Source organism: Myotis daubentonii, chromosome 19 (assembly GCF_963259705.1).
Source record: "Myotis daubentonii chromosome 19, mMyoDau2.1, whole genome shotgun sequence".
NCBI lineage: Eukaryota > Metazoa > Chordata > Mammalia > Chiroptera > Vespertilionidae > Myotis > Myotis daubentonii.
In genome coordinates this window covers 24,873,187-24,899,097 of record NC_081858.1, presented here as the reverse complement: position 1 = coordinate 24,899,097, position 25,911 = coordinate 24,873,187, and the positions used below count along the sequence as shown (strand labels likewise).

General features: G+C 40.9%; 1 protein-coding gene across 4 annotated transcripts in view; it reads left to right on the top strand.

Moving 5' to 3' along the window:
- Window positions 1-25,911, top strand: part of TTC28 (tetratricopeptide repeat domain 28) — a 387,004-nt gene that overhangs the window by 241,133 nt on the left and 119,960 nt on the right. For all 4 annotated transcript variants that reach the window (XM_059677128.1, XM_059677127.1, XM_059677126.1 and 1 more), the window contains one exon: window positions 15,788-16,295. In XM_059677128.1, the coding sequence (XP_059533111.1) occupies window positions 15,788-16,295 (508 nt within the window). The remainder of the gene's footprint in view (window positions 1-15,787; window positions 16,296-25,911) is intronic.

The following is a 25,911-nucleotide window of genomic DNA, read 5'->3' as shown; positions in this document are numbered from 1 at the left end:
GTGATCCTGAGAATCCCTTTACCTCTTCCTGTCTTGTAGCTTCTGTTTCCTGCATTGTATCTTCTTATTTGGTTTACACCTAAGTGTTGCTGGAGCACACCCTGATTAGTTCCCTGAGAAAAAACTTTGCATATCTCAGAATTCTTTAGTTCTACCTTTAATCTTGATAGATAGTTTGGCTAGAAATGGAGTTCTAGACTGGAATGCTGTTCTCCCAGAATATTTGACAGTATTGGACCCATTGTCTTACAGCTTTCAATGCTATTTAGAAGTCAAATGCTACTCTGATTCCTAATTACTTGTATATTAGCAGAGTTTTCTCTCTAGAATATTTCTCCCTTTTTTGTATACCTGTTTTCTTGAAATTTCAGAGTGGATCTTTTTCTTCTTCTTCATTGTCTAGCCAGTGGTTCTCAACCTGTGGGTCGTGACCCCTGAAAATACATCCTGCATATCCGATATTTACATTACGTTTTATAACAGTAGCAACATTATAGTTAAGAAGTAGCAACGAAAATAATTTTATGGTTGGGGGTCACCACAACATGAGGAACTGTATTAAAGGGTCGTGGCATTAGGAAGGTTGAGAACCACTGGTAGACTCTCATGTGTTTAATTCCTGAGAAATTTTATTAAAAAATTTTTTTTGATAATTTATTCCTTTCTATTTTTTTCGTTCTCTACAACTATAACGTTTGTTAGTCAGATGTTAAGCTTCTTGGATTGATCCCCTAATTATATTATGTGTTGTTTTTCCTCTTTTTAAAAATAATCCTACTTCCTATGAAGTAATATTCTTCAATTTGTTCTACATGTGTTATTTTTTTCTTTTGCTGTCATTAAACATTTTGAAGATTTCTCTTATATTTTCTAAATGCCCCTTTTGTGTGGCGCACAGAAGGTTCATGGCTGCAGTATGATATTTTATGTCCCTGAAGACTGTCTTTTTTTGAAAGTTTTTTTCTCCATCCTTCATTGTATCTGTTCCCTCTTAAATTCCTTTTTTGTTGTTTATTTTGGTCACTGTCTTTCAAGTTAGAGGTTTCAGCAAATGTCTGCTCATCGTTGGCTGACTGCTTATATTAGGAACGAGGCACTGAAAATGGATTAGAGCAGTGGTTCTCAACCTTCTGGCTCTTTAAATACAGGTCCTCATGTTGTGACTCAACCATAAAATTATTTTCGTTGCTACTTCATAACTGTCATGTTGCTACTGTTACGGATCGTAATGTAAATATCTGATATGCAGGATGGTCTTAGGCGACCCCTGTGAAAGGGTTGTTCCACCGCCAAAGAGTCACGACCCACAGGTTGAGAACCGCTGGATTAGAGCCTCTGTCTGGTTGGGTGGGTCTTGGGCACAGATAGACTTCATTGTAGCTTGAAATACACTGAGGTCTTATTTACTTTTTTATTTGGGGAATCACTTCATGCTAGTTTATGCACATCTTTTCTTTGGACCAATTTTTACAGAAACTTCCTGTCTGCTGCCATATGTAGCTGCCGCATAGCAGAGACTGATGAGAGCAAAGAGGCTTGTAATGTGGAGAGGGGTGCTTGGTGAGGAGAATCTCACCATTCAAAATGCAGATTTTCCCTGATCCCGTTTATAGTGTAGCATTTCATTTCTATCTTCATCTCTAAACATCTGCAGAAAGCAGGCTTCCATCTTTTGCCAGACTGAGGGGGCAGATCTAGGTTCTAATTGCTTCTTATATAAGTTTATATCCCATCCCCTGCTTCAGCCCTGCACCTCGTCCCCTGAACTTCAGAAGCCTCAGTGCCTCAATCCCTGCTCCTTCCAGCGTCTGCAGCTGGCCTTGGCGCCCCTCCGCGCAGGCAGTTTGGTTTCCGTTTTCCCTGTCCTACTAAATCAGTTCCCACTCATCCATCTGCTTTCCATCTTCTAAAGTTTTGTGGTTCTCTCTCATCTGCTGGTATCTTTCTCAATCTTTTTGTTTCTATGGGCTTATTGCTTAAAAAAAATTCCTTTCACGGTTTCTGACAGAAGCTGAGAATCTTGGGTGTTTCGACTTGTCCCAGGCACCCAGTCTGCGGCCCTTACTTGTTCCATTCTGTCCCCTAAGCTGTGAGTGACTGCAGCAGATGCTTTGTCTCATGTACCTTTACATTCCCAGGGCCTAGGACATAGCAGGCACTTCAGTGTTTGTGGAGTGAACAAGTGAATAAATAAATGTTAGCTCTTCGTTGTTAGCTCTGCAAAACATTTATTTTCTTAATGTTTCTGGAAGCAAGTGCCTGCAATGCCACTCTAGATTCTACCATCGTGGCGAGGCCTGGCTCCTTCGAATGCAGCTGATGTTCACAGTATGCTCCAGTTACTTAGAATTCCCAGTGGGCATTGTTTGCAGAGGATTTTATTAAGTATCCAATGATGAATATAGCTCCCAGACTCTTATTACTAACCCCTGAAGCACATCCTTAAAGTCCCCAGCTGACTTAATCACCACGTTGCTCTCAAGTACCCAACACATGTTTAATGCACTACTCTGGTTTCACCTCTGATGGCACCCAGGAGAAGGGTGAGGACCACCATCTATCTTGTTAGAGAGAAGATGTTGGGAGAAGCATCCCAGGGGAAATGTAACTCACGTGGGCACATCTGGATTCTGCTGTAAGAGCCTGGCAGACCCCTGACTGGATCCGAGTGAGGTCGTGGACAGTGGCCGCTGCCTGCTATCACTGGTTCAGCAAGTTTCATGTTCTTATACAGAAATTAGATTTAAAAAATCAGAGTTCTGTCTCTTCGACAAGTCATTGGATGTAAATTAAGTTTCTGTGTTTCTTTCCAATTAAAGTAGTCACACTTTCACAATTACGGAAAACCTCTTAACCCTCACCCTCACTTAATAACTCCCTCTATTCAGGATTTATACCTATTTTTCTTAGATTCCAGGCACATAAGCAAGTACAGAGTGAATTCACTACCAGTAGAGTAATCTTAGAACCTGGGAGGCAAAACTTTATCTTCCTGTTTCCTCCTTCATTTCCTCCCTCGCTCCTCGTCTGAACTATAAAATTAGGTAAAATAAGCTTTCGGAGTAATCAGATATGATACAACATGTGCTTTATTATGGGGAAAATGTGCTGCTACTTTGTTGGGAAGAAGCCAGAGCTGGAAAAGGCTGTATCCCACCCCCATCTGGAAGGGGCCTCATCAGAAGCATCATCACTCATCACTTCACCTTCGCCCTTTCACTGCTTTTTCACTTGAACAGTGACAGAATCATCACCTCCCTTTCACCGTTTACTAGAAGCAAAGTAAACCAATCCGCTCCTAATCCCAGATTTTTTTCAGAAAAAAGCTTCTGAGGTTTCTAAAAAGCTACATGATTTCCAGCAGTCACTATGTAATACCATAATGCCTTGAATGGAACCTTCTGGACATGGACCCTGCCTTTCTAGGAGCTGGGCTAATTCTTTCTTCCTGTTGAGCTCCTAGGACACATACATTCCTAAAGCACTTTTAAATGGTCCTGCCTGAGCTCACAGACCAATACCACTGTTGAAAACTATCTCTATCCCTAAATGGAATAATCGTAAACCTGAATCATAACCCATCTTCTGAATGTCTGTAATGGTAGACATTTGGGAGCAGCCTCCTGGGATTTTTTAGACAATCCAGACACAGTAACCAGTCCTAGACTTGACATAGTCCCTAAACTTTTCATTTCATATCTCAGAATTTATATATAATCCTGAGGATAATATTGATAAAATAAAATACATTTCTTTTTAGACTCATATGTACGTCGGCTAACTTGGAGAATTCCAAAGGTAGTTTTGATGTCCGGGGTGGGGATGAACAGTAAAAAATTGTAAGGTGATCAAAAAATAACAGTGTAGTAGAATTGTTGTATGTCTTTTCTTCCTCAGTCTTAATAACGTTCTGAGTTTGTATTCAGTTTGTGATACAGTTTGACAATAGCTATTAAAAAAATATTGCAAATTAGAAACACCCGCCTGCTAAGCTATTCTGAGCACCGAATTGTAAACAGTAATAACAACCAGTCCTTTCCAGAGCCAGGCCCTTGGCCGTCTTCACTTTCTGTCAGGGATTTCCGGAGGAGGTAATACAGTTTGGTGGAAATACTCTGATTTGCAGTTAGGTAGGTCCTGATTTCCATCCTAATTTTTCCCTTTAGTAGTAATTATTTGACTTTGTACCAGTTGCTTAATTTTGTCTGTTTCCTCATCTGCAAAGTGAAGATAAAAATTCCTACCTCATGCCCTGACCGGTTTGGCTCAGTGGATAGAGCATCGGCCTGTGGACTGAAGGGTCCCAGGTTTGATTCCAGTCAAGGGCGTGTACCTTGGTTGCGGGCATATCCCCAGCTGGGGGTGTGCAGGAGGCAGCTGATCGATGTTTCTTTCTCATCGTTGTTTCTAACTCTCTATCCCTCTCCCTTCCTCTCTGTAAAAAATCAATAAAATATATATATATAAAATTCCTACCTCAGAGGTCCTGATGGGGATTTGGGATAATGTAAGGAAAGCACCCGATATAACATAATTCATTGATTCTATGATGCTCATTTTCCCTCCCACATTTTATTGTCTCTAAAATAAAATTGGCTTTATAATCAGTAAGTAAGCATACTCTCATTGTTTAATTGCAACATTTGTATCTCTTTGTTTGTGGCACATATTGTAAAGTGCTTCTTAAATTCATGGCAACTTTGATTTTATGAAATATGGTATGTCTGGCTCTCAATGAATAGTATGTACTTATTAAGATATATATATATATATATATATTCTAATGAAGATTTTAATGGTGTCAGAAAGAATCTAAATTATATTAGTTTTTCTAGAGCCTAATTTGGGTTACCATTGTAATTATACTCAGGAAAAATAGTATTATAACAAAGATAGTAGTGGCACCTCTTTAATCATTTCATGTCTCATGTGAACAATGCAAAGGTAAAAGGGAGGATATTTCATAAGACTTAGCAAGAATGTGACTGATTGGATGAGGAGGAGCAGAAAGAAAAACAAGACAGATGTGAGGGACCATGAGTTCAATGCAGGCAGACAGCAAGGTGACAACTGAGAAGCACTATGTCTATATGTCCTACATTCCTGCAGGTGTAGGAAAATTTTAATGCACCAGAATTTTGCTTGAAGAGAACTAGAGGTGGGAGGTATTGGTACCACACAGTCCTTCTGGCATTCTTATGTTGGAGGGATGGAGTTTTCTTCCTTTATATCCTGTGCAGATTGAAAGTCCCATGAATACCAGTTCAGTTTTTCAAGTGTTTGCTGAGCACCTACTATGTGCCAAGCATTATGCTAGACTCTAAAGTTACAGAGATAAATAAGATACTTCTTGGCTTCAATAAACCCTTAGTATGACCTATCTCATGCTCTTTCTCTTTCCTGAATCCATATCCTGTATCTTTTCTTATTGCGTCAAATAGGAAATATATGAATCATCTCTTTTTGCTTTAGAACATACTCAGTGAAACTTTAGTATATTTTCTTGTATTTACTTTAATCCAAAACAAGCACACCACTGAAAAACCAATTTAAAAGCTAACAGAATGAAGAGTTTGATCATACTTGTAATTAGAAATTTTATTTATCAGTGTAACCTATATTTAACGGGCTGGCTATTTTTATAGTAAGCTAATATATATTTTTAAATATATTTTATTGATTTTTTACAGAGAGGAAGGGAGAGGGATAGAGAGTTAGAAACATCGATGAGAGAGAAACATCGATCAGCTGCCTCCTGCACACTCCCTACTGGGGATGTGCCCGCAACCAAGGTACATGCCCTTGACTGGAATCGAACCCGGGACCCTTGAGTCCACAGGCTGACGCTCTATCCACTAAGCCAAACCAGTTAGGGCGTAAGCTAATATTTTTTAAAAATTTAGAAACGTAATTAAAAATTTAGTTTGTCTTCAGAGAACATGTTGTGTTTCTTTTTTATATCTTGGTATAATGTCTTCTTTGTTTGGGTAGTCCCAAAAAGAAATGTCTGTGTGCTTGCATACCCAAATAATTTCTGTGCCAAAGGAGCAGTGACAAATGCCACACACGGGAAATGACATTTTCAGGTTTTTTAATTAATATAATGAGAAGGGAAGGAAGGCACTAATTTAATGCATTTAAATTTTAAATAAACTTACAAAATAGAGTAAATGAATATAAATATGTGACTTTAAAATTACTTAATTTACTCAGTTTTATTGGTATTTTGCATCTATAATAACAGCTAGCAATAATTGAATACTTATGTGCCATGTACTTTTCTAAGCTCTTTAAATGTATGATCATAACATCCTATAAGATAGATATCATTACCCTCACTTTATAGATAAGGAAACAAGGACAGACAGAGTCAGAGTCAGTACCTTCCTTAAGGGGACATAGCCAGCAGAGACAGGATTTAATCACTGTCTAATCACTGCATTACTCTAGAATTGCCAAATCTATTATTATTCAGGAAGCAAAATCAGTAGCTGTTAGAAAAGTTACTAACATTTGATTAAAGTTTACATTGAATTTGTCACTGAACACTGGCTTGGATTTTAGAGAGAAGAGCAGTGTATATCTAAAATATATTACAAACTTCATCCGTAAACATTGTCACATAACTTAAAAGGTAGTATTTATTATTTAAAATAAAACCATCAGAAATAAATTCTAAGTGGATCTAGTATATAAATAATTGACATTAAATTAGAGATTATTAAATAAAAAATAGTGTGATTATAAAATCAGGAGTCTAATAAAGCTGGCCTTGGGTGCCTGCTGAATATGAGAGCCAAAAGACAGGGAAAAGTCAATGATAACCCTGAGCTTTTTTTTTTTTTTTTAAATATATATTTTATTGATTTTTTACAGAAAGGAAAGGAGAGGAATAGAGATTTAGAAACATTGATGAGAGAGAAACATTGATCAGCTGCCTCCTGCACATCCCCTACTGGGGATGTGCCTGCAACCAAGGTACATGCCCTTGACCGGAATCGAACCCGGGACCCTTCAGTCCGCAGGCCGATGCTTTATCCACTGAGCCAAACCGGTCAGGGCAACCCTGAGCTTTTGACTGGTTGTTAGAAGAAATAGTGATAACATTTATTTCTTATATTAATCACGGATGTCACAAGAGTAAGGGAGACTTGGGTAAGGCAATGAGGGCTTGAGCTTGAGGTGACTGTGAGATGTGATGGAATGCTGGCAAAGCAGAGTGAAGAGAATACCAGCTGGGAGCCCGAAGACCTGGGCTCTAGGCCTGCCTCTGCTGGTCATTAGCAGGTTGACCTTCAGCCAAGGTACTTGACATCTCTTGGCCTCAGTTTCTACATCTAAAGACATTGAGGAGTTACATTATTAAGTGGTTTTCAAACTCCGTTCTAAAGAGTCCCGCAGGTGCCGTAGATTCTCTTCAGGTTACTTGGGGAGCAAAGTGCATCCTAGTCTAAGTAAACCTAAATTACTACACTTTTATTACACAAATCATGTGTATTTGTATTTTGGTTTAAGCAAAGTTTGAAAACCAGTGGATTCAGTGATCTATAGAGCCTCTTCCAGCTCTAAAATTCTCTGTCTCTTGTTCTGAAACCCGAGTTTAGAATTTACCCAACAGGAATAGAGGTTGAGTTTGCCAGAATTTGCAGAGAGCTGAGATTGTGGGCAGTTTATTCCTGAACAGTCAGAAGCCATGGATTTCAGAAGGTCTCAGCCTGCATTAGGACCTGTAATGATATTCCTTCATGGATAGTTGCAGAAGTTCCAGTTGTTTCTTAATTTTATAACATCTTTCCAGGTTCCTTGAGGACTCCTTTCCATCCAGTTTAAAGATTTCTTTTTTAAATTGTCATCTGCTGGCCCCGCAAATAAGCCCCTTCTCTGGGGCTTCTCTCCTTCTGCGAAATGTCTCCTCTGCCTCTTGTATATGCGCTTGCACACGTATGTGTTTTCCATCCCTTTCCCTCTCCAACTTTCTCCCTCATACCCTCCCAGCCAATGCCAGATTTCATGATTAATGTAAGTAATATCTTCAAAGGGTGATTGACTACATTCCAGCCCCCTACAGAACAGTGTTTTATAGCTCACTAAAATTCAGGTTGGCTGGCAAGTGTGGAATGGAACAGTTTTGATTGGACTAAAACAGCATTATGGTGGAATGTCTCCTAGCCCAGGTCAAACGATTGCATAAGAAACCCGAGTGCTTTGTGTCATAAAAAACTCATTACACATTTTATTTATTGATTGCTGAGAGAGAGAGAGAGAGAGAGAGAGAGAGAGAGAGAGAGAGAGAGAGACTCATTTGTTATTTTGCTTATATTTTCATTGGTGGCTTCTTGTATGTGCCCTAATGGGAGATTGAACCTGCAACCTTGGCATATAGCAGTGAAGGCGAACCTATGACACGCGTGTCAGAGGTGACACGTGAACTCATTTTTTTGGTTGATTTTTCTTTGTTAAATGGCATTTAAATATATAAAGTAAATATCAAAAATATAAATCTTTGTTTTACTATGGTTGCAAATATCAAAAAATTTCTATATGTGACACGGCACCAGAGTTAAGTTAGTGTTTTTCAAAATGCTGACACGCCGAGCTCAAAAGGTTAGCCATCACTGGCCTATAGGACAACACTCTAACCAGCTGAGAAACCCAGCCAGGGCCAAAAAACTCATTTGAGACTAGGTCACTCTCCCAAATAAAACTGAAGATGTAGGTGAAACTGAGAGTGGGAAATAAATTTCCAAAAATAATCTTAACTGATTATTTCAAGTGAGTGAGAGAATTTATCCCCAGTCAAACTCAACTAGACTCTGATAGGACTACCAAGACTCTAGGACTTTCACTTGGTCATCACTTCTTGGCCAAAGAGCTTTGTAGAATGAAGTTCTTTGTAAAAAATCTTCCTCAGTAGATAGCATGTGGCTGCAGTGTTAGGATGTAGAGGAGGGAGGAGAATCCTTAAGTAACCTGGAGGAAATGTTAGGGAGCAACATTTCTGTCCCCTGACATTCAGCATCAACCTCACCATTCACTGTCGTTCATGAGGAGGGAGCACACACTCTTCCATTGGCTGCAACTTGGCAGCTGCAGCACATAGCACAGATGCCTGTTGTATTGCATCAAGTTTACATGGAGCATCAAATTTTTTAAAAAATGAAATCATTGTAAATCCTGGCAGTTTTTATGGTATAATTAAAATGTCTAACAGGATACCTCTGGGAAACTAAATGCAGTTTTACTATTTATAGAGCCAGGAGAGGTAGTGTTTCTTGCCAACTTTCATATCTTATGACCTATAAATTGCTCTTAATAGCTAATCTGTCATCCCAGGTTCTCATACAAGAAAGCTTGTTTCCTTATTAATCTGTTAATTTGCATCTGCAAACGACATTTACAAATTCTTGGTTGGAAAACATTGCTGTATTAATGCTGGGCATTATAAATAATTTATCACCTGTGATAGCAACGCTAAGGTATTGCTAACAGATCTCTCTGACAGTGTGTTATTCTTCCAACCCTAATATAATTTAGATAAAAATAATTATGAAAACTCCTCCGGCCCCATAGAATTAGAAAAGGCTGACAGGTTACCATGGAAAAGCTGTGACTATCACTAATCACTCTCTAAGCTCATAGTAATAGATTCAAACCAACTGTTCCAACTATGGCATAGTATAACGGTAGACATAATTCAGGTGTACACAGATATTCTCTTACCTTCTCAATAACAACTGCAGAGTAGTCCTTCAACCCCTAGGTTCATGTAATGGCACACACTGGTTAGATTGATTGCAATAAGCCCAGTTATTAAGTATGTACAGCATGAAAATGATTTAAGACTACTAAAGACCCTGTAATTAAAATGTTCCCTGTTTGTGTGGTATTTAAGTCTCATCTTCAGTTTGTGGCTGTGAGTTCACAATTCTTAGAGATCCAATTTCAGGAAGCTTTCCCTGCCAAGAACCTTAATATTTACTATATTTTGTTTGTGTTTTGTTGATTTTTCTCTATTTTAATCCAAGAAGATTTTGTGGGAGCAGGAAATAAAGCGTGAAAGGGAAGAAATCAGAGTAATGAGAGGATTAAGTTCATATCATAGGCTGAAGCCAGGGCAGAATTTGCACATATTACGGGATTATATCTGGCTGTTAAAGGGAGGTTCTGAGTCAAACCATAAGCTTCCTGGTGACCCAATTAAAAAGATAAATTTGACCATTTATAAGATTCACATTTTTCTTAAGATAAAACTATAGCAGTTGCTTGGTAGAAGCATTGAAATCTGAAATAAATTTTTCCATTTGTCCTTTTAAAGACGACATCGGGTAATATCGTGGACAGTGTCCTCAAAAATATAGATGATAAATATTTTTATTATTTTTGTCTTTGGTTTTGTGTGACTATTTTTTAAATTTATTTTTATTTGTGTGTGTGTGACTGTTGAGTAAGCAACTCAAGGTCATTGTTTAACTTCTTATAGAATTACCTTATCACCTCAATGCTTATTAAGAGTAGATTTTCAGGCTCTAGTATACACATTGAACAGGGAGTGTATGTCATTTAAGACTGTAGGAAGTACATAGACCCTCCAGGAAATGATTTCATCTTATGTTTCTGCAAGTTAATATTTGGGTGGCTGTTGATTCCCCCTAGATAGGCCTGGAATTTGGGTACATTACTACCAGTTAGACTCTTGTATCTGAGTTAATACAGGTATTTAAAGATTAGCTAAGTTCCTGATTTTAGTACTTAATTCTGCTCAAATTTAGTTTTTCTATTAAAATGCCTAAAATGTTATCATCCAGAAACTTATGGTAATTGGTAAATACCTAAAATTTAATCACCCAGAAACATGGCAATTAATACATTTGAACGACTGACTAGTGTTAACTATTACTATGATGATTGGAGCACGAAAATTATTAATTTATGCTCAGTATTATATTGGTCAGGCTAGGCCAGATTATGCTGCAATAACAGTAAATCTCCAAATCTCAGTGGCTTAAAACAACAAAGGTTTATTTCTTGTGCCCACTATATGTTCATTATAGGTCAGTCAGGGCTCTGTCCCACATTGCTGTGATTCTCACTTTAATTTCTGTTCTGATAGAGCAATGTTTAACAAAGAGAAGAGAGAATGTGGTGAAGCATGCACTGTGTACCAAGTACTGAACCTGGCAGGTTGTTTATAAATACTATTTTATTTAGTACTCATCAAGGCTCTGTGAGGCCTTAATATTCCCATTTTACAGATAAGGAAACTGAGGCTCAGAGATGTTGCAAAACTTGTGCAATATCACATGGTTTGTCATTTGAATCCATGTCTGATTCCAGAGTCTGTCCCTATTATTCTATATCTTCCTGTCTCTTGAGTTATAGGTAATTAACCTGGGACCTTGAATTTTTGGGTACTGAACTGGCAGGGAATACAAGGTGCATGTGGATTTGGACAGTAAAGAAGAAATACCATGTTTCTGGTAGTAACTGCAGGTTCATTTCCCCCTTTATAAAACTACATACAATTAGTCAGTCAGCAGTTATATTAAACATTCCCTGTATGTATATTTAATTCTTCCACAAAATATAACTCTTATGAAATAAAATACAGGGGAATCATGCTAGTTGTAAAGGAAAACATGTTTCAGTCTTCAAAATAATGTTTAATGATAGTGTCATCAATGTGGTTGTAGTTTGGGTAGTTTAAATGCTTCTATTTTATGCCTCAAACTAAAATCCCTTAAAGGCAATTGTTTTTTCTTTAGCTCCATGTCCCATGAAACTGACTTGTCAGATGTAGTTCTTCTGCAGCTCTACGGGTCACAGAGCAAGGGGCGATGGCTCCTGTGTGCTAAGGCTACAGCTGGGAATCATGCTTTGGCAAGAATATGGGTCATTTATATCTTGTAAAGAGAAAAGTATTGTCTTATTCCAACCAGAGAGTTTGTTAGCATAACTGTTTGTGTGCGTTTTAGTATTCAAATACAGATGTTCCAAAATGTTTCCACTGTGGGAAGCAGCTGCTGCTATTCAGGCACAAAAATCTCAAAGAGATTAATATACAGAGGCAGCGTGAACCTTAGTGGCAAATGCAGCATCTGCTTGAGGTGGGGCCTCTGATTCCCCGTAGATGTGGGTCTTCAGATTCTCGTTAACAGCCTGAAACCATGTTTCAGATCTAAGCTTATTCTACAAGAACAGGAACAAAGACAAGTGATTAATTTGTAATCACTTAGCTGATAAATATCATCATGGGTTATTTGCTCAGGGGCTGTAAAACACTGGACTTTATTTCCTGTGGCAACTGATAGGAATATAGATGTTTGGTCATAATGACTGATGGTTTCAGTTGCCATTACCAGCTCCTGCTTGGTAACAGAGCTCAGCCCCGCCAGCTTGCAGTCACAGAACATCCATCCACACCTCAGTGAGGCATTCACAGAGAACTTTGCACTTTACTCTGGGCATTCACATGCACTGCTTCATCTGGTCCCATCCTAGCTCTATCGTTCTCCACACCATTCACATAAAAAGTAAGAAGTAAGATGACTTAACAGGGTTAGGAGCCAGGGCCTCTGACTCTAAATCCGGTTCCATTCTTTAAAAAAAAAAATGTTTATTTACTTACTTATTGAATTTATTGGCGTGACATTGGTTAATAAAATTATGTAGGTTTCAGGTTTACAATTCTATAACACATCATCTGTATATTGTATTGTCTGTTCACCACCCAAGTCAAGTCTCCTTCCATCACCACTTATCCTGGCCTTTACTCGATTCTAGCTGCCCCATCCCCCTTCCCCTCTGGTAATCACCATACTGTTGTCTGTCTATGTGTTCCATTCTTACACAACAGCACCCTGCCTCTCGAATTTTAGAGGCTGTGATGTGCTTCATAAATTATATCATCCTTTCTAGAGATGTTGGTTTCCAGGACACCACCATGAGGCATCCCAGCTTCCCAGCACTGCCTGGTAACTGGAGGGAGCCAGGGGAGAGCTGATGCAGTAGTCCTCCCTCTGTTCCCCACATCCCAGAGGGGAAATGCCCCAATACGCCCTTTCCTTATGTTCGGAGAGCTTCAGCAAATGAGCTCCTGTGTCTCCCTGGCATTTAGAGAAATGAAGACTCAGAAGCTGAAAATCCCAGGGCTGTCATCTGCAGTTGCCATAAACCAGAAGTTCCTAGGAACAGTGACGCCCGGGGTGTTGTGCCTGCCCCAAGCCTTATAAATCCATCCCCTGCAGTGTTCAAGGGCTCATTGCCTCCAACCAGTTCTACTGTTTGGAATTACCACATGAATTATTTATGGTTTGCACATTTGACAGAGGCTCATGGCTGAGTTTCAAAACACTCAGGTCCTGGCTTGGGCCTAGAAATGTCGTCTAGAAAACTGAAGCTCAGAGAAGTTAAATTTCTAAAGGTCCCCAGAGCCTGTAAAGGGCAATGCCATTTTTTTGTTCTTAAATATATTTTTATTGATTGTAGAGAGGGAGAGGAAGAGAGAGAGAAACGTCAATGATGAAAGATAATCATGGATCAGCTGTCTCCTGCATGCCCCCTACCAGGGATTGAGCCCGCAACCTGGGCATGTGCCGTTGACCAGAATCAAACCCAGGACTCTTTAGTCCACAGGCCATTCTCTATCCACTGAGCCAAACCTGGTAGGGCAAGGGCAGTGCAGTTTTGAACCGTGTGTCTGATTCTAGGTTACCTTCGCTCCAGAGTCACAGATCCACGTGTTTTACTTTGAGGGCAACACAGATTTGTGGGGGAGGGTTTGTGGACTGCGTCCTGCTCCCTAGCCATGCTTGTGTAGAGAAGGACCCAGATAGTGAGGTAGGGAGGGCCAACTAGAGAAGCAGAGGAAACAGGTTGAGTCCCTGGTTTGCAGTTGAGGAGGAAGGGGCGGGATCAGGGAGGGGAGAGGAGTTGTGAGCAGCAGAAGGCCCCCGCGCGATGCTCTGACATGAAGTAGAAGGCCCGTAGAAGGGACCTGAGGCCAGTACAGTTCCTTTATAATTTGCAAGCATTATAAAGATGACCAGTGCCTCTGTTATTTTGATCAAGAACTATTTCACGGGCAAAAAAATAGGGTAGCAATTCACTCATGTATAAACTATTAACAAAAGTGCTCTGAAGTGTACAGACATAGAGTACATCTCAGAAAGGAATACCCTTACTCAAGGTGGCACAGCATCTTTTGCTCTTTTTCCCCCGCCTGGAGGCCCTTGTGAAGACCACTTGCCTACTTGTGACAGGGCATCCTTTGTTCTGCCAGAATCACATGTGCATGTTAGGAAGAGGGAGCAATATGAAGGAAGGGGGCTGAGAAGGGCAGAGAAAGTCCAGGGTAACTCCCCTTTAGAAACTAAAGACAAGAATCTAAGCCCTAGCCAGTTTGGCTCAGTGCTATCATAGAGTGTTGGCCTGTGGACCAAAGGGTCCTGGGTTCAATTCTGGTCAAGGGCACGTACCTTGGTTGCAGGCAGCTCCCTGGCGCTGACCCTGGTCCGGGTGAGTGTAGGAGGCAACCAGTCAATGCACATCGATGTTTCTCTTTGTCTTTCCCTCTCTCTTCCACTCTCTCTAAAAATCAATGGAAAAATATCCTCAGGTAAGATTAACCAAACAAACAAATAAACAAAAAGAATCTAAGACTATATGTACTTGGTAAGATTCTAAAACCTGTTATTATTTTTGTTGTTTCCATTTGGTGCACTCTACTGATAGAGAATTATTTTCATTAAAACTTTTCACAGAAAAAGCGCTCGTGTACTTTTCTTTAGACAAGAAAAGCATGAGCAGCAAACACGGTGAGGGGACTAGGAAGATAGCATTTTTTTGCACAAAGGCTGGGGTCAGAAGAGCTTCTAGGCATCGCGACTCCTTTGGTGGTTGAACGACCCTTTCACAGGGGTCGCCTAAGACCATCCTACATATCAGATATTTACATTACGATTCATAACAGTAGCAACATGACAGTTATGAAATAGCAACGAAAATAATTTTATGGTTGGGTCACAACATGAGGAACTGTATTGAAAGGGCCAGAAGGTTGAGAACCACTGTTCTAGGCAAAAACAAAGCAAAGCTGGAAGAACCACTGTGGGCCTGAAAAGGGATGGAGAGGCTCAGTGGAGTCCTCGCCATTCAGAGGTATAGTTTGCAACCTACCCATTGCTTTCCTTTGGGGCTCATCTAAACCTAAGCCTTCCGCAGTAACCAGCACGGATGAAGTCACATTAAAGGAACAAAGATAAGAGAACAGACCCTCCAGTGGGTCTTAAGTCGCAAAATTACCAGTCATTCTAAATATATCCCTTACCATTAAGGTGTCCATTTGCTTTTGGGAGAAGGCTAGATAAATGCCTGGGAGTGCAAAGAGCCAAGCATGGATTTCTCCTACGAATTTCTATGCTATACTGGAACTAATTTTGGTCTTCTTCAACATTTCCTTAGACTACAGAGGTTAATAGCTATTAACATAGCTATAATATCATAATACTAGAAATATCAATAGTCTTTAAGATGAAGGTTATGTGCAGTACAACCTGCTTCTGTGAGATTAGGTATTGAGAGTTACTGATTAAATTACCGTTGTCTTTTATTAGGAGCTTGCTGTTTGGATGGGCTCTTCTTAGTTCTGCATAGGTCTGTGAGCCACTAATAGAGATCAGGGCTTGGATTGGGTGGCTACAGGCAATCTCTGTAGCATTTTATCTGCTGAAGCAGACCAAAGCCATTTTCCGATGTGCTTTCATTTCTCTGCTTTATGCTTTTTCTCCAGGCAGCTTCATCAGCCCTGAGCAGCCTGGGCCACGTGTACACGGCCATTGGAGACTACCCCAACGCACTGGCCAGTCACAAACAGTGTGTTCTCCTTGCCAAGCAATCCAAAGATGAGCTTTCTGAAGCCCGAGAACTCGGCAACATGGGAGCTGTGTATATTGCCATGGGTGACTTTGAGAATGCCGTGCAGTGTCATGAGCAGCATCTGAAGATAGCCAAGGACCTGGGCAACAAACGAGAAGAGGCCCGGGCCTACAGCAACCTGGGCAGTGCCTATCACTACAGGAGGAACTTTGACAAGGCCATGTCTTACCACAACTATGTGCTGGAGCTGGCCCAGGAGTTGATGGAGAAGGCCATCGAGATGCGGGCCTACGCTGGCCTGGGCCATGCTGCCCGGTGCATGCAGGATTTGGAGAGAGCTAAACAGTACCATGAGCAGCAGCTGGGCATTGCTGAGGACCTCAAGGACCGGGCTGCAGAAGGACGCGCATCCTCTAACCTGGGTAAGGACAGAATGGCTTGCAAGAGCCAGGTCGATTCCATGGGCTGGAAATAGCGGGAGTAGCCCACTATCTTTGTGTTTTATTCTAAAGAATCTCTTCAATGTGTGTGTTGTATATTTCCTTCAGTTATATTTCCTTGGAGCCTGTCTGCTCTAAATCACATGATCCTTCCTGTCATCACAGTGCTCTAAGGATTAGAACTCTGAAATACTGGAAAAACAAAACACCCCAACCTTTTAATCTGTCTAGAGAGAAGAATGACCAGATTTATCTAATTAGAGAGAAGGGGAATGAAATGAGGATATAAAGCTATATTTGGTTTAAATGAAAGAGAAGCTGCTAGGAAGCCATCAATGAAAGAGAATTTGAGATGTTTTTATTCAAAGGGGTTTCTTTACTTGGTGACTTTAACCCCACAGAAAGTGTATTTTTCCTCAATAGTATGTGTATTCACAAATGATATTGATAGTTTAGTATAAATGCAAAATTATTTTTTGAAAGATCTATTGAAATAAGATAGATTTGCAGTCATTATTTTGATAGTACTTGGTTATAGTTAAGATTTATATATTTGGGTGGATTTATATAGTAAGAGACACTAAATATTGGTAACTGGCTACTTTTTAGAAGATACTGTTATCTTGTCTCTATATCTAGGTATGGGTTCATAATGAATGGAAGGAACAGATGTGTTTGGAAGTATAAGCTGAACTCAGCCTTATGCCCGGATTTGTTCTGTCCACAGGGACTCAGGAAGGGGAGAGGACAAGGAAAAAGTGACCTTATTGATATTAGTGTATGCTTATCAGATATTAGTAGCAGCAGAATGTAAAAATCAGCCTCTTATGTGACCTCCAAAACCAAGGCACCTCATCTCTATGTAATTTAAGCACTACTCCTCCCTCCCCCCACCTCTGATTATTGTAACCATATGTTTCGTGAATATGGTTGTTAGAAAAAGTCTGGAAGTCCCCTGGAGATGACTCTGACGATGATATTGAGATCAGAATGAGAGTCGAGAGAGTCTGTAAGAACTACAGAAATAAGCTCTTGGCATTATATATTCGTTCAATGGATCAAGTATTATTGAATCAATCATTTATTGAATCATGTGCTAAATCCTGGAATATAGTAGTTGCCTTAAGGGATAGAGAAGTTTTTTAAAAAAGCTTATAATTTAGTTGGGGAAATAAGACTAATACATAGGACAACAGTGGCCTCCCTGCAAGACTGTGTTAATGTTGCATTGCCATACCATTCCTAGAAGGGAGACCCTGAGGGCTTGGACTAACCTAGAAAGCTTCTTGGAGAAGATTAGACCTCAAAGAATAGGTGAGATTTGGCCAAGAATGGGATGACATTGATAGTAAGGATTATGTGGGAGAAGTTATAAGAAAGTAGGTTGGCATATCTGAGGGATGGTGGCATGATTAGACTTCAGAAATGTGCTAGGGTGGTAAAAGATTACTATGAAAACTACACAAGGGATATGCTACTGAACAGGAATTCCTGATGGTTTGGAAATGTAGGCCTAAGAAGATAGACTAGATATTTAAGGAAGACAAGTCAAGCAGTGGCACATAGGATAAATTGGAGGGCTTAGAACAGGAGGGGCAAACTTTTTGACTCGAGGGCCGAAATGGGTTCTTAAACTGGACCGGAGGGCCAGAACAAAAGCATGGATGGAGTGTTTGTGTGAACTAATATAAATTCAAAGTAAACATCATTACATAAAAGGGTACGGTCTTTTTTTTTTTTTTAGTTTTATTCATTTCAAACAGGCCGGATCCGGCCCGCGGGCCGTAGTTTGCCCACGGCTGGCTTAGAACCTTAAATGGCTATGCAGCTTGGACTATTTAGATTTTCTTTATCATTTTGTATTAGTTTGAATTAGTTATATTTTCCAAAGACTTGGTTCAGTTCATTTAATTTATTGAAATAAAGTTGTCTATAATATTTCCTTATTTTTCTTTTAATGCTTGTAGGATATATGCCCTCTTTCATTTCTGTTATTGGTAGTTTGTGGGTTGTTGTTTTTTTACACCTGTACCATTTTCTAAATCATTCTAGCTCGATATTTATCAATTTTCTTGATCTTTTAAAAAAACTGTGTTTTTCTTAAATTTTTCATTGCTTGTCTATTTTCCATTTCATTTATTTCCAGTCTCATTTTTATCATTTCCTTCTTGCTACTTTCTTGTTTCTCAAGGTTGAACTTAGGTCATTGATTCTAGATCTTTCTTCTTTCTAATACAAGTGTTTAAAAATATAAAATTTCCTCTAAACACTGCTATAGGTGCATCTAGTAATTTTTGATGTATTAGGTTATCTTCAATAAGTTCAAAATATTTTCTAAAGTCATCTGTGATTTACCTTTAACCCCTGTGTTATTTAGAAGTATTGTTTAAATATTAATATGTTGGAGGTTGATTGTTATCAAATTCTAATTTAATTCCATTGTGGTCAGAGAACATATTTGTAGGATATATATTGTATTTTCTATCTGTAGAATTTACAGTTGGTTCTTTTAATGAAAATTTCCATTTAACTGCTAAGATTTATATGTTTATTACATATATATTTTTCTTTCCATAGCTGAGCCTAGATATTACAAAAGCTTTTATTTTATTTTATTTTTATGTGTGACTATTGCTTTATTTTGTTCTTTTCAAACCTGTTATAGCAGCAAAGAATAAGCCTTAGATCACAGCCCTCCGCGGTGGCTGCTCCTTGCCCTGCATGATGAAGGGGAGAGAGGCTTTCACCCATTTTCAATTCAGGGTCGGGGAGAGGGAAACAAAACCTTTTAAAACATTGTCTACTAATTCCACGTCCGTTCTCTTAGAGTTGGACCATGTTGATTACCTGTTGTTGATGTTGTTGTTTTGTAATAGCTTGGTTGAGATATAATTCACATACCATACAATTTAAAGTAGATAATTCAGTGGTTTTTAGTATATTCACAGAATTGTGTATTGATTGCCTTTTGTACTGAGTATTAGTGACATTTTATTGTTTCTTTTTCCTTGCTCTTAATCCTCACCTGAGGATATTTTTCCCATTTTTTTTTCAGAGAGAGTGGAAGGGAGGGAGCAGGGAGGAGTGATGCAGTAGAGAGAGAGAGAGAGAGAGAGAAACCATCAATGTGAAAGAGACACATCCACCAGTTGCCTCCCCAATGCATCCCGAGGGGGGGGTGGGGAATAAACCCACATCCCTTTGGTGTGCAGGCCAATGCTCTAATCACTGAGCCACACCAGTTAGGGCTATTGTTTCATTTTATATCCTACTAGAGGCCTGGCGCATGAAATTCGCTTGCAGGTACAGTCCCTAGGCCTGGCCTGCAATCAGGACCATCTTCCCTGGCTGCCCGCAGCTGGCCCGGCCCCTGCTGCTACCCACCCCCGGTTCCCCATTTGCTATCAAGCGATTGGAGCCTGCTGGCTGGGGGAAGGAACCTAGAGGTCAGCCATTCCCGCCCGCTTGCCAGCCCTGTCCCGCTGCCGCCACCCACTCCCAGTTCCCCATTTGCCATTGGGTGGGTGATCAGAGCCTGCCAGCTGGGGAAAAGGACCAAGAGGTGGTCAGTTCGCCTCATAGTGACTGGTTGAGTGGTCGTTCTGCTGTTAGTGTCAATTTGCATATTACCCTTTTATTATATAGGACATCCAGTAATATGGAATTATATCCAATCTTGTGAATGATACTTGATAGAGATTCTGGATTCTGATATATTTCTCTTAATAGTATTGATTTTGTTGTTTTCCCAGTTAACTTGACTGAATTCAGGCTCCAAATTCAGTCTTCTCTGTGGTGTGTGGCAGTTGAAATCTCTGTTGGGGTCTTTTACCTTTCTTTAACTGGGCTGCTTAGACTCTGCCTTTCCCATATATATTTCAGGAGTTAGAGATGAGGTAGAATTTATATTCAGAATTTAAGGCCCCCTACTGTGACTCTCTATGGGATTTTTTCCTCTGGTTCTTCAAGCCAGCAAGTCTGTGTTTTTCTACCTGAATGTTAGCTCACCACCTTACATTAATTGGGGCTTGCCTTTTGGGAAAGAAAAGATGCTCTTTGGCATTTCAAAAATGGGAAACTTGCCCAATGCCATTCCCTTCTCCAAATGCTCAGCTCCAGCCTCTCTATAGTTGCTCACTCTTAAGGTTGTGCTTCATTGCCTTTACACAGATTCCTCCCCCAGCCTCCTCCATGCCTGTGACCCTCTTCCCCCGCAGACTTCATAGTTATTATTTATGGGAGGATTAGATTGAAAGGAACTCCTCCTCCATTACGGAACCAGAATTCCTGCTATTCTTTTTTAATCCATTGCAATTTGATTTTCTTCTTTTGTCCCTGAAAAAAGATCAACAGTGAACTCCTCATGCTGACTTTTGCGATCTTTTGACAATTCTAAATTTTCCTAATCAGTATGCAGCATTGGCGTGATTTACGAACTGTTCCTTGAAATTCTCTCCTCTCCTAGTTTCTGTGAAGCATGCTCTCCTAATTTTCTTCTTGGCTGCTCTTCTTGTGCCTTCTTCATTGGTGTTTTTTGAAAATGGACAATTTAAAGTTACAAAAGTGGTACTTACTTACTTTTGTAAAAAAAAATTCTTATAATACATAAGTGTAAAAAGTAGAAAAAGGAGATCCACTCCTTTACATTTTTACCTTCCCCTTTCCCACTCCTCAGAGTTGGTTAGAATCTTTTCAGACTTGTTTACTATGTACATAAACACATGGCAGTACAATCATATATGTAAATATACACATCTATGTATAGGTTGTTCCTGTGTTTTATTTCTTGATTTTTTCTGTTCTTTATATAACTTCCTTTATCTTTTTCAATTACCGCTTCAATGTGCATTGTTTCTAAATTTTTGTTCTCCAGCTCTGACCTCTGAGTATTATTTTTGCATTTCCAACTGCCTAGTGGATACTCCATCTGATTTTCATGCTGATCTGTCAAAGTGAGTACAAACATGACATTTTTTTCCTAAATTAATTGCTTCTCCTAGATTTCCTAATTCTGTTGATGACAGCCCCACCCCTCTGGCCATTTGTATTAATTTTCTATTGTCGTCGTAACAAATTGCCACAAACTAGTGGCTTAAAACAACACAGATTTATTCTCTTACAGTTCTGGAGGGCAAGAGTCTGAAATCAGTTCCACCAGCTCAAGCCAAGGTGTCCGCAGGGCTGACTCTTCTGCAGGCTCTATGGGAGAGTCGGCTTCTAATGGCACCTGTATCCCTGGCTTGTGGCTTCTTCCTCCCCCTTCAGAGGGCATCACTCCAATCTCTGCTTCTGTCATCACATTGCCTTGTCTTCTGCCCTGACTTCTCTTGCATCCTCTTATAACGACTGTTGTGATTCTCTCAGGGCCACTTGAATAATCTCAAGATGCTTAGCTTAATCACCCCTGCTAAATCCTTTTTGCCATGTAAAGTAATACTCACAGTTCCCGAAATTAGGACAACAGCATATTTGGGGGAAGGGGGCATTATTCAGCTTATGATACATCCTAACTTAGAAATCTAAAGTCATCATTGATTTCTTCCTTTTTTTTTCTTAGTGACTCTCAGTCTAACAGTTTTCAAATAAATATTCTCATAAAGGTTCTTTTCTTTCATTGCCTCTTCCTAATTGCCCAGTCTAATGTATTATCTTACTAGTGAAAGGCCCACGGCATCTCCGGGCGGTGCGGGGGGAGGAGTCTGACCGCCCGGCTCTGAGATCCCTCCGCGCCCGCCGTAGGGCCTGGCCTCCCCGGAGCGGTCCGAGTCTCCGGACCGGCTGCGTGGTGGCCGGCGGCGGGCCGAGGGGTGGGGGCCTGGCGGCGACCGACCACAGGGGAGGTCATGGGAGCGGAAGGCCTCACTGCCTCGCTCTTCCCTCCCTTCCCCCGTGGTCGGCTCCCCGCTTGCCCGCGCTGGGGCCGAGGGTCCGTGCAGCCCTCGGGGCCCGGTCGGGGGGACCGGGGCCTGCGTGGGCCGGCCGCCGGGCCCCATGTGGGGGGCATTGGCTCCCCGGCCCACAGCGGGAGCCCAGCGCGGGCTGCCCCCACCCCCGGACCGGGCCCAGTGCAGCAGCGGCGGCAGCGGAGTGGGGCGCGTGCCCTGGCTCGGGGAGGCCGCCATGCTGCAGTGCGCCGGCCCCATGGGCCGGGCCTGCTCCGAGCGGATACCGCTCCCCCAGAGCTGGGCCGCTCCACCGGCCGCACCCCGTTTGCTGGGCCTGTGCCGCCCAGACGCGCTGGAGTCCCGGTCTGCCCGCGGGCCAGCTGCGGGTGCTGTGCGGGAGGGCCATCCTGCCTTGTGGCGAGTTCGAGCGGCAGCAGCAGGAGCCGGACAAGGACTGCGCCCTCCATCTTGCCTTGGGTCCTCCATTTTGGGATGGGGCCATGTGCTTCCTCACGGGAAGAAGCCGCTGCTAGCCACACCCAGGATTTCTCTGAATTAACCAATGGTGATCAAGGGAAGTGCACGCCATCACTATGACCACATCCTGTACCGACTCGCGCCTGGCCAATCGGCCGGGCCCACAGTGCCCTCTCCTGCCCTCACTCCACCCCCCTTTAAAACCCCCTGTCCCATCAGGCCTCTCGCTCTCTGCCACTGGACTTTCCGCTGTGTCGGTGGGTCTGGTGAACGGGGAGCGCAGGCCGGCTTGCATAATAAAGGACTCTTTGCTTTTGCATCGGACTGACTGGCTCCCTGGGGGTCTTGGGAACTTTGAAATCTGGGCACAACACTAGTTGGGTTTTCTTCAAAACCATCCCACCTTCCCATGTCTTCTCCATCCCGCACATCAATAAGACTGACCCACCTGGAGCTATAGTCTAGGCAGTCCTCGGTGCACATGGCATACCCCATCATGGTCAGAGTCCTCACCTTTAAGCCCGTCATCCTTTCCATTCTTCAGTTCCACTGCTCCTCTGCACATGCTCGTTCCGCAAACTGCGCTTCTCCATCTTCCCTGACCTCATCACATTGGCCATGCTTTCTTGCTTTAATATATTTCCTCAAGCTGTTTCTTCACTTAGAACTTCTGTGTCCCTGTTTTGCTTGTCTAAAGTGTACTCTCTTGATAATAAAATAAATTTCTTACCTTGTCTGAGCCCTGGTAACACTTTAAAAATGTCTTTTATTCTATTTATATTCAATCAGGAATTAGGGTTATTTGTATACTTGTGTGGATATCATTACTGGATTAAAATCATTACAACTATGAACAACCTTCTACTCTGTAGTCTCTGTATCACTGAGTATAATAAGCAGTACACAATATATATTTATTGGTTAGATTGAATGAGTCAAAGCTTATAGCAAGATATTGTGCCAGGTGATTGGAAGAATAGTGGTGCCTTTGGAAAGAGAAAGGAAAGCTGGGAGGAGGAATTAGTTTTGGAAAGCACCTGATAAGTTTGATTTTGTACATGGCCCTTATGTATTTCTCTTCATGTAATATGAACAAATGGAACTGGAAACAAGTATTAAGATGGCATCATCCTAATTATATTTATGAGATGGGGAAGGAAAGCCCACCAGCGAGTCTGAGTCAGATGCACAGAGTGGAGGGATCCAGGTGGAGCTCAGGGAGAAGAGGGCTTCAGGGTGTGGGGACATGTCACTTACATGAGAGAAGCCAGGGACAATGAGATTGGAGTCACAAAGAAGGTTATTTGACAATAGAAGCTTCTGGAATGGAGAGAACGAAGGTAGAGATGACAAGAAAGCTCTGTGCCTTGGTGGTCAGCATATACTAATATTTCTTTATCCACCTTTCATTTGCTTTCAAATAAAACAAGTAGAAATGATTTAGACTTTTTAGATTTCTTATGAACAACAAAGAATAGCCTAGCTGTTTTCTAAGCATGTCTTACTTGTGAAAATGTTAATGTAAATTTTGGCTTGGAAAATATCCATCTTTTTCTTTTATGCACAAATCAACTATAGTTGCATGGCAATATTTCTGAGGCCTCTGTTTGTTTGTTTGTTTGGTGGCCTTCTTTATGCTTCTAATTTAGGCAGTTGGGAGTCAAACCTCAGTTAGACTGCAGAATAGGTCACTGGATTACAGCTTCAAAGTCCTTTCACCCTGAGCCTCACAAATCTTGTCATTTTCTAGGGAGCCAGACAGAATGGCCTGTCATCTTACTTAGAGATAAACTGCAATTAGTAGAGTGAAAAGGGAGACAATTAGAAGCATGGCTAGTTTCATTTCCCCTCTCCCCTCCCACCCTGGGAGTCATGTGTTAGAGTAAAAGTTTGGTAGCAATTCTGGTGGGTAAACATCATTTCTTGTATTTATAGTGCACTAGAAATGGTGAATCTCAGCTGTTCTAATTCTAGGATTTAAGAAATACCACCTACATAACTTTTATTAAAATTACATTAAAAAAATTAAATTCTGCAAATCTGAATGAGAAAATTTGGAATTCCCAAGGAAAGGGGGAACAATATTATATATTCTCTACATGATACATACATATAACTCACCGTAATTATATTCTTCCTAAATAGACTTTATAAATTAAATCATTATTATGAACACATAGAAAACTGAGTGTCCTAAAAAATATTTTAATAAATTTCTTTTGTGAGAGAAAAAACAGTTTTATAATACGTCAGTCACTCTCTTTTACCTGTTTTTCACATTTCAGTTTTTACATGTTGGGTTTTCTTTAGGTGGAGAGAAGCTAGCTTTACAGGTAAAATGTTTATAATAATCGTATATAATAATTGATTTACACTAATTGGGTGTGTTTCTTTGGAAATACATAGTATGATTAATGGAATCATGTTTAAAATAACCGCTCAAGATGTCAAGGGATCTGTGAGAACTCACATAGAAATTCTTGGTATAGCAATGTAATTCCATTATTTTTGTGTTTCACAGTACTTGTTTGTTTTCCTAAGAACCCTATGAGGTAAACTATTATTATTCCTTTTCACTGATGAGGACTCAGAGATAAATAAACGTTTGTGATTCACCCAAGATTATAGAGTAAGAGGCAGAGTGGAGGCTACGTACAGGTCTGTGATTCCATGTCCACAGTTCTTCCATGATGGAATGTTCCCATTAGAGTAGTGGATTCTAGCAGGAGCCAGGCTAGGATGCCCAGGCCTAGGGCTAAAAGCCAAAGATGCTTCTTGTTCTGCACCAACCATCCTCCTACCTTGCCTCCCTAATCCCCAGCCTACACAGGAAGAGGAACAAGAGGGAGCACCACCGGAAGGGTTATATAGGCCACCTTGACGCAGCGGCCCCTGCTCATGCCTGAGTATCAGGCAGCAGCATTCCCAGAGAAGCATAGGCACCGGTGGGATGGAACAGGCTTTCCTCTTTCCATAGTGCCTATTGGCTGTTGGTTACTTGCACTGAGCTAGACGCTTTGCATTGTTTCATTTTATCCTCATTACAAAGCTATGTGGTGGGCATAGGATTTGTTCCATATCCATGCAGTTTATAAGCAGCAGAGGCAAGACCCGAACCTAGGTCTGCACGCTCTCTTCTACTACCGCCCACAGGACCCCTCTGAGACCTGCTCATTGATTGAACAGTTGGTTCTTCTGCCTGAGAAGCATAGACAAGACTATACAGATTGTCAGAG